The sequence below is a fragment of the Cololabis saira genome, chromosome 3, assembly GCF_033807715.1.
Source record: "Cololabis saira isolate AMF1-May2022 chromosome 3, fColSai1.1, whole genome shotgun sequence".
NCBI classification, from domain to species: Eukaryota; Metazoa; Chordata; class Actinopteri; order Beloniformes; family Belonidae; genus Cololabis; species Cololabis saira.
This window is the reverse complement of record NC_084589.1, coordinates 33,757,806-33,767,305: the sequence shown is the minus strand read 5'-3', so window position 1 is coordinate 33,767,305 and position 9,500 is coordinate 33,757,806. Positions and strand designations below refer to the sequence as shown.

At 42.2% G+C, this 9,500-nt stretch overlaps 1 protein-coding gene across 2 annotated transcripts; it reads left to right on the top strand.

The window, feature by feature from the left end:
- Positions 1-288: 288 nt before the first annotated feature.
- Positions 289-6,871, top strand: si:dkeyp-97a10.2 (uncharacterized). Of its 2 annotated transcripts, none has more exons than XM_061718487.1 (7): positions 289-410; positions 516-595; positions 1,133-1,189; positions 1,810-2,175; positions 3,383-3,622; positions 5,593-5,692; positions 5,972-6,871. In XM_061718487.1, the coding sequence occupies exons 3-7, from the start codon at positions 1,138-1,140 to the stop codon at positions 6,030-6,032; spliced, it is 819 nt and encodes a 272-aa protein (XP_061574471.1). In that variant the 5' UTR covers positions 289-410; positions 516-595; positions 1,133-1,137; the 3' UTR covers positions 6,033-6,871. The 2 variants fall into 2 exon arrangements, with proteins under 2 accessions (XP_061574471.1, XP_061574470.1); XM_061718486.1 differs by having other exon boundaries at positions 290-410; positions 1,130-1,189.
- The last annotated feature ends 2,629 nt before the right edge of the window (positions 6,872-9,500 follow it).

Genomic DNA, 9,500 nt, shown 5'->3' with positions numbered 1-9,500 from the left:
GGATAAGGAGCCCGGACTACAAAGCCCATTTCATGAGACTGCATCTTTCCCATCCAAAGAATGCCACTGCATTTAATCTCTGTATACACACATCATAACAGTGTGAAAATCCAGAATGTAACATGTTGCATTGTTAAGGGAGTGTGTGCTTGGGAGCAGAGTCTTGGCCACAGGTCAGATAGAAAAAAAAAAGTGGGGGGGTGGGAAAAGGAGGGTGTGGTTTTTACAATTGAAAGTTTACTTATTAAGCGCAGAGAGAAGTATTGAAAGTTCAGGAAGGAGGGGGGGGTAGGATAGCCGGTGGGCAGGAGGGGGAGGAAGCAGCTTGAAAACAAAGTGACGCCTACGTGACAAACACACACACTGACTGGACCTGACAAGAGGAGTAACGGGACAAACTAGAGAGGAAGGTCAAGGAGCATTTTTATTCTTGTTTGAGACTTATTATTTCTCCTAATGTAATCGCCAGTGTTACTGAGGAATGACTTTATTTAGACCTGTACATCTATTTCCAGACTGAGCTGTGCTGCTGTTCAGGACCTGACAAGGTGAAGACGGCGTGGAAACTCTGCTGTTGTGTCTCTAATCTGCATCGGTGAGTGAATCTCTCTCTTAAACTGGGTTTAATATGTTGAACGTCAAACAATGACAAGAATTACTGGGCACCTTTAATGCATGCAGGTTGTGGTCCTTCGCTGTTATCAGTGGTGGTCGGGGGTGTTACTGTATGTGCCTTTTGTTGTTGCTGCTGGGCAGAAAGTGGGTTTAGTGAATGTTTTGCCTTCATTTTTTGTTGTTGTTTTTATTCGGGCACCAAATGTGCACCCATTTTGTTCCAGCTTCTGATTTTTTGATCTGTAATGCCAACAAACGTTGTTGTTTTGATACTATACGCAAATTATGGAAGAAAATGGATACACAGAACAACGTTACACTTTAATAAGCAAGACATGCCACTTTAATTGTTTTCTTGCTCTCATTTTAATTTAGTATTTACTCTGGAGGTGTTATTATTCTAGCTGCAGTGGCAGCCCTGCTGCCAGCTAAGTACTGAGGAAATGTGGAGCTGCTGCTGCTGTTGCTGAGGTCATGAACACATTCTTCTTTCTCTGCTCTGTTTCTACATCAGCAGGTGCTATGGATCTGCAGTTTTTCCTGTGCTGGAGAGTTGCCCCATTGTTCCTTTTGAGTAAGGCTGTGTTGTAACTTCCATCTTAATTGTGTCTTGTATATATTAAAATAAAACACAAAAAAAAAACTGCTTGTACCCAAAGAAAGTAAACCAAATAGTTCCAAACAGCCCTGGCGACGTTGGTTTTTTTCTGTAATGAGCATACCACTAGTCTTTTCGGATGCTCACAAATATCACCTTTTAAGGACGGAGGCCTTACACGAATACCGAAATACTTCCTGTAAACAGCTTTTCTGTTAAAAACCACACTTGCATTATTTACTCTTCCTCCATAGCTGGACGATCAAGTTAAGACACATGATTTATAGCCCTTGGATTACATGCACACAGTCTTACAGGCTTTGACAACGACTTTAGGATACTGATGTGGCTTGATGGATATCACATTAGGCAAGGCTGTCATGCACCATAAATCATCACTTGACATTGAAAGTAGACATAAATGTATATTTACACTCATATGAAGTATGGAGATCGCAACATTATGCTATAATTTGTTTTATTATATGAAAACTCTGCAGGTCGTCCCAGCCTGCTGGGTAGAAATACAGACTGTTTGGTGGGGCGTTTGAAGAGTCCTACGTAATAATAACTAACAGTCCGGCATCTGTCCTCAGTGCCATCGGGGCTCCGGTGTATGTCGGTACACATCGTCAACAAGGAACCTGTGCATGTAATCCTCGGCTCTAACCTGATTCTGAGAGCTCGGATGGAGCGGGGACCCCTGGAAGACATCTCCATGGTAACCTGGGAACGGGAGCCTGAGACCGGGATTGATCCGGTGAGACGGACTCTGGCCGCATGCCCTGGCGGAAACCCGACGTGCGCTGGTGCGAGGCCAAACATCCGCGTGAACGTGGAGCAGCAGGAAACAACGCTCCTGATTAATGAGTACAGCACAGCAGACAGCGGCGTGTACGCCGTGACTGTGACGGATCACAGAGGAGCCAGGACCACTGCATACTGCATCGTCAGGGAATACGGTACAGTACAACGTGCAGCTTCTGAGAGAACTTGTTGTGAATTATGTGCACAATCACTTTATTACACTATTTAAACGTGCAAGTCAGGGCTTTTTTGTTAAACTAAGCTTCCTTTTTCTGGGAAAATGCTGGCATTGCAGGTAGCTTTTGTTTTTTTAATCCCATTAAAATGCTCATTTACATATAAAATGAACAAACCAAAGAGCATTATGATTAGGATTATGTTTGGTTTATTTTTATTTATTACATTTTTTGCCATTTGCTCTGGATGCTTAGATGTTCATCATCATCATCATCATCATTATCATCATCTATTTAAGGAAAAGAAACAGTTTAAAATGCACTTTTCACACAGAAAACAATCCCAGTGTATGCATTTCACTTCCAAAAACAAGGCTGCTGATCGTAAATTCACAATTTAATCTTTTAAATGGCCACAAGAAGTTGAGGGCAGTTAAAGGCTCATATTTACTTTTAGAGGGAAATGTGCTTGAAATGTCAAAGCGAAGTGCTTTCTTACAACATGTTGAAAGTGTTGCAACATCAGTTTGTGAAAAAGACCTTCTCTGTACACAAATCACCCTGAATAATGGAATAAAAGCAGAAATGGTTGAAATACTCAGCAAGTCCGGGCGTTTCAAGTGTTAAGTCAGAAATTACCAAACGTATAATGAATGTGCTTTAATTTCAGACCAGCACTCATTGTTTTCCTGTGAAGGTGAATGTCTCATTTAATAATGTAACACTTTAAATTAAATTTGCCTCAAGGCTTTGCTCTTCAAGTCTTCCTTTTTGTCTCCGTGCCACTATATGATTTCGGTCTCATTGTAGCTCTCTAGTTTTCTGCTTTTTCTCAGATGTATCGCCTCTAACAGTATCAATTTATCAGCTCTACTCTTCTATTACATCTGCTCTCCTGGCTTCCAGGGATTTCCATCATCCTAAACTCCCGCATTATACCTCACTCTCTGATCTCATTACTGTCTCTGAATCTGAGCCAGTTTCTCCCGACAGCATTAAACGCCTCTCATGATTCTTTGTCTTGGACCTTCATGGACAAGCACGCACTATTATTCCCATTTTTATAACAGATAGATGCCCACAGCCGAGCATTTCGTATCTGCTCTCGTTTCTATCCAGCTCCCGATTTTTTACCCACCTCTGTGTTTTCATATTTGACCCCATCTCCGTTCATCTATCTCCACAGAGGCGGTTCATCATGTTTCTGTCAGCATCAACGTTTCTCACTCTACGCTGGTTTGTGGCGAGGCCTGGGGGACGGACCCCCACTTCAGCTGGCTCCACGAGAAAACAACCATCAACCAGGCGGTGGGGAAAGTCTCCAAAGATGGAGCAACGTTGTTTGTGACCATGACCCCCATTTGTGGCCACTTCACCTGCATGGTTAGCAACAAGCTGGGCGACAGTTCGGCCACCTACACAGCAGGTACGCAAGTTAACTTCTCCTCTGACACGTTGATAGCTTTTATTCCCCTGAAGGGACTTTGCAGTCCTGACATATCTATTTGGGTTTGTCTCATCTGCACCCATCACTATCTCAACCGTAGCAATGGATGCGTACAAATGAAATGCTTTATTTGAAGTGATGGGGCCACCGGTGATTATGGACCCACTTTACGCTCACAGAGCTCAGTCGTCGTATAAATATCGAAATGAGCTCATTAATAAAGTTTTTTTTATTTCTTTCAGATAAGAACAATTTTTATTCTTTTAATGAGGCCAAGAATCATGTAACCGGCGACATGAAGTGCTTGATTCAGACATTTCTATGATGCCTTTGCCTTGTGTCCTTTGGAGGCAAGGATGAGATGCTGGAGCAACCCGTGGTGTTTTCCTAACCTTATCCATCTTTGGGAAACTGAACAGTTTTTTTTTAAATTGCCTAAACCTAACCAAACAGTTCAGGTTCCTAAATGGAAACACTCCTAATTGGATCACGGTCACTCTGTCGTCATGGCATGGCAGGGGATGCTGAGGACCTGGATCGAAACCTGATCTAAACCAGGCTAGATAACAAGCAAAAGTAAACAAAGTAATCCGCAACTGAATAGAAAAGTGAAGTCTAATATGAAATAAAGTGTAAAAAGTTCTGGGCTTGAAAGGACGATTACAGCAGCTGTAGAGATATTTCTCTCAGCAGTTAAAGGCAAAAGCAAAGCACACAACTGGATGCGATTCTGAGAAGCTAGAATAAATATATTTTTTATTTCACAAGTACTTCATTCTCCTTCATATTTCAAAAATACCACGTTTTAATAAATCAGAAATCATGATAGAGTAATTGTTTTTTAATACTGTTGTGTTAAACAAAGGATTTCATGTCAAATAAAGAAATAAGGAGGCTACTCCTGAAAACTTGTTCGGATTGGCTACATCTACATGATTGGCTCATCTACTGAAATTCTAATTCATAGTTTTTCAAGGGAGGGGTTAAAAGATTTTTTATGGCTCTCTGGCGTTTATTTTTGAAAGTGACTAGACAGGAAACTGGTATAGAGAAGAGAAGAGGGGTAGACAGGCAGCAAAGAGCGACAGGCCGGGGGTTCGAACCTGCAAACCTGTGCGCTTGTTCAACCCGCTGAACTAACCCCGAAAAAACCCAATTATACTATTTCCTCAGCATTTTCCTTGGAAACAGCAGAATATTATTGGGCCACGTTCTGATGTGCCGGTGATATATCTACTGTTTCATAACTGACTTTGACTTGCTATAGTCAGGGGCGAACTGGTAATCCGTAAATTCTGGAAAAGTCCAGAATGGCCGTCTGGTCTACGGCCATCAGCCCTGTACGATAATCAAAATTCAAATTGGTGGACGTATTTGGGGGAGAAAAGTCCGGGGCCGCTTCTCAGTCCCAGTCCGTCCCTGGCTATAGTGATCATTTAGCCTCCAGAATAGCAGAAGTAGCATGTGAGATTACAAACCCATGGCAACATTTGATCCTAGTGTAGTTGGATAAGGTGATTAGATGAAGACAGAGGCCGTGTCTGGTTGGCAGCTCGTGTTTTTCTGTCATGGATTCCCAGAAATCAGACTCTCCAGCACCACGATTAGTTTCTGTGTGAGCTGCTGTCCCGACGGCACTTTGGTCTGTGTCTGCTGCGGCGCTTCATTGTAAAGATTTTCCAGAGTGTGATCAATACATCAGTTCCCCCCACCCCTTCTACCGCCGCTGCTAAAACAGGCGAGACCGATCTAATTCTTGGAATCTGCCAAGAAGCATGATGGGTTATTTTAGGATGCCTCCCGTTATCTCCTGATGGGAGAACCGGTTTAATGAGTGAACGGACTCTTAGCAGCGGACCTTTCTGATCTTTTAGATAAGCCATGTTCGATGGGTGTTTTATATGTTTTTTTCCCCCCTCCTAACCAGTTGTCATTTTTGTGGGTGACAGCGCCGTGTGAGACTGGGGGCAGAGGGACGACGGCAGCCGTAGTCTGTCTCGTCCTCCTGGTTCTGCTGTGTGGGGGAGTGCTGGCATTTCTCCTTTGGAGGTACAGTAATGCGCTGAGACACGCTGTCAGACACAAATCGCATTTCAGACAAAGCTCGGCCGGTCAAACACTGAGAAAAAATAACACACTGGTAGTCACTGCTTTCAAAACGACAGAAAAAGAAAAACTGAAGGCACACGCTGAAAGTACAAAATGCAACATGGCAACCACCCACACGATATGTAGCATGACAGGCCGGGCTGCGTCTGCTGACAAAACCGTTTCCACTTGAGTCGAGTTTGTCGCTGCCGTTTGATCTAAATAGAGTGCTCTTTTCAGGAGGCGCAGGCACACTAACAGAGGGGAAAGGCTGCACGAACATTTGGACGACGGCATCTAAGAAGGGCCCGAGAGGTCTCCGAGGAGAACGACAAACAGGCTGGACTGCGAGAGGGGACCTTCCTGTCCGGTGAGCAGTATGACCTCACACCGCACTGGAACAATGTGAAGAGTGAACTGCTTTTTGACAAATAAAAAACACCCAGAAGTGGATATTTGACACGAAGGGACAGCATCGTCATTGCACTGCCTCCTGCTGGACTAAGTCTGACACTATACTGTATAAAGTGCTTATTATGTTTTAAAGGTCAAGCATTATATGAAAATGTACTGCACAGCATGCAGAAGTCCCTGCGTGTAATGTGACAGAAGCATGTGGTTATAGCAATTTCACAGAAAGAAATTTAAAGCTAATTTCAGTCTGAAAGGACAGATATATTTTCACATGAACTGAGTCACGATCGTGGCTACCTTTTTCTCATCTATTGTAACTGCCAGTGTTTAATGATGTGCCTTAACGCTGCAGGTTTTCAGCTTTGCTGCAAACTAAAGACTTGAGAAATAAAGTTTTGAGAACTGAGCTCTGTTTTGATATGAACTTTTGACCCCTTTGAAGCAATACTTACAGTGAAATGGGATTTCTCCACGGTTGCTATGTAAGGAAAATCAGCTTTACCAGTACCAGTTACTCTGTGCAAATGTATGCAAACCCTCAAGCGCTGAAACTACCCTTTTCAAATGTTTCTTTTTCTTTCAAGCATTTTGCAAAACTTGTCCACCCATCTCTCCTTAATGACCCATTTTTCCTGCAAAGCTTCTTTATTTGCAAGACTTTTGAGGTTTTTCTTCTTGTATGTATTGCATGTTTCAAATTTGCTACAAATTTCCTTTCCAGTCAACTCACACCATTATGCTGCATTTCCTCTTTTTGATCTATTCCCTGCGGGATTTGTAAATGTGTTAAGTGTAATCCTTTGCAAAAGTCTTCTTGTCCACTAAACACGCTGGGATTTGATGCAGAATTGATGGCTGAATGACTGACTTAAAACGTAATGTTCTCTGAAGCAGTGAAGCAACCTAAAACCATGACGTGACCACCACCGTGGTTGGCCGCTAATCTCTTTCATCTGTATCAAACATTACTTTACTGCTTACGAACAAATAAGTAAGTAAGTGTTTCATTCAACAAATGCTCACTGCTGCAGTTTTGCTGCAGCAGTGAACATTTGTGAACAGCAAGACTTTTCCAGACCTGCATCTGATGCTGGCTGATTCCAAGCACTTGTGCCCCACGGACCTTGAAACCAGGAGTTAATAATCAACTGTGAAGACATTTTGAGGTGTTCTTAGAGGATTTGTTCTGCATGAACAAAAATCTGGTCTCGGTGCTGAATTAGCTGGATTTGGGATCTTTGAGGGGAAACCTGTCAGGTTTTAAAGGTATGATAAAAGTCATTATTTGTGACTTGTGTCATGTTATTGTAATAGTTGTGAACCGCAGGATACCAATGTTATATCATTTGAGGATTACCACTCGGCCTTAGACAGTGTTTTAAAGAAGGTCAAGTGTTTTCTTGTCTGAACGTGAATATATTTTCCAAAGGTTACCAGTTTCCACGGGGCATGCTTGGTTCTTTACATGGCTCGATGTGCAGCGAACTGGGTTTTTGTTCTGATGTTTCTTCAGACAGCAACAAAGTTTATCTACTCATCTTGCACCGCTGCAAAAGACAAAGTTTGTGCCGTCTATTTCCAAAGCCAGGTCCTAATCTCATCTCACTGTGGTCTCTCTCTCTCGCTCTCCAGACTCATTTTTGGCATTAAAAGCAGCTTGATATGTTTGACTTTCAGAATAATGCAGTTATCATTGAGAAATGAATGTGCAGCATGGGGAGGGAAAATTCCAGGATCACTGTTTTGCTTTGCTCCTCAAACTGAACAAAGTGTCCTTGGTGATTGTCCAGAAACTGCAGGATCTGTGTCCAAAATAAGACCGAACACATCCACATCATCCACTTTTGCAAAACAACCTCCTAACCTCGACGAGTGTGATTGTGCCGTGCATCACAGCACCACGGCGGACCGCTTGGATGAAACAGAACCAGAGAGGTCAAGAGGAGGACACGTTCTATTGAATGTGAAGGGGGGAAAAAATTAATGGAACATCTGCCATGAAATGTGAAGTGTGCTACTGGGAGTTTTAATCAAAAATAGATAGAATCCTCTTTCTATTCTAGCATTTCAAAAATATTTAAGAAACTTTCTCCATTTTCTGAAAAACCTTTAACTCTGCCACACTTTCAGCTGATACAATCATAGTAGATAAGACCTTGGGTTCCTTGACAACCATATGAAGATGTGCAAAGGATGAAATATTATAAAAACAGAGAGAAGATTTGGGTGATGTGTTGAATTTAAATCACTGCTCAAGTCAGACTGATGAATAAGAACGAATGCAACCGCTCCCTGCATATACTCATCCTACATGTAAATGGCATTTTCAAGACTCGGAAATGCTGCAAATCTAGGCAGTATATGAATTTAAATGGACTGGACTGAACTGGTTGCAGATTTTTTCCATTGAGGGACAATTTGACAGGATATCAACTGTAAAGCAAAAACATTTCTCAGGGGGTTTGTGTCTGAGACCAGATTTGTGAGACTCTCCTCTGCCACGAGTCTATTAGCGTCACTCTCATTGTATTGCTCGTCAGACGGGTACTCCCCTGCATTCATATTCCTGCCATAAGGCCACAGAAGCAGTTGGCGGGGGGATTACATGGTATGGGAGATAATCTATTGCATTAGTCCATCTCACAGTCCATCTTACTTGGATCAAACTGACACAGTGTTCACAATAATGTTAAATGAGGTTAAGAACTCTTAAAGAGTATATCAAAGGTAATGCAAGGGTTAAAAAAAAAATGACATTTTTAACCCTCATTATGGAAAATAAAGTTAGTTCTAGAAAAATGTCATACTTTAACACATTTCTCAAGCTTCAGCCAACAATGATATGTTCACATGATCCGCTGATGTTTATCGGACGATGTAAAGCGTGCATCGTCTTATCTGGGATTGGAGAAAGCTTTGTCTAATCAGTAGTACGTGCAAAAATGGAGAGGGATGTGATTAGCTCTGCAGCCAAGTGGTCATAAACCTTTCCGTGTCAAGAGAATCGAAATGATTAGGATTCAGCCTCTGGGTAGTTTAAAATACTCCTGAAATATTCATGGAAATTCATTTAATAGTTAATTAAATATTTCAATGGAGACCACAGGCCTGACCCAGCACACAGACTGCTATTTGTTATGTTGCGTGCATCATCAAAGGAAATATTTTTTCCATCAAAATTTTATGTAAATAAAAAGATTCATCAGAAATGCATTGCGGCGGCTGTGCAAGGGAACAACATCTGAATAACAACCGGGAAGGGAACGCTCACAATGGTCAGAATTCACATGGTCCTTAAAATGGGACCGCCTGTTGAGCCCCAACAGCTCATTATTATCTTGTCACCATCTGTGCT

Coding starts and splice junctions, on each gene's coding strand:
- si:dkeyp-97a10.2 (XM_061718487.1), top strand. CDS start 1,138: ATGGATCTGCAGTTTTTCCTGTGCTGGAGAGTTGCCCCATTGTTCCTT. Junction 1,190..1,809: donor TGCCCCATTGTTCCTTTTGA/GTAAGGCTGTGT, acceptor ATCTGTCCTCAG/TGCCATCGGGGCTCCGGTGT. Junction 5,693..5,971: donor CTGGCATTTCTCCTTTGGAG/GTACAGTAATGC, acceptor TGCTCTTTTCAG/GAGGCGCAGGCACACTAACA.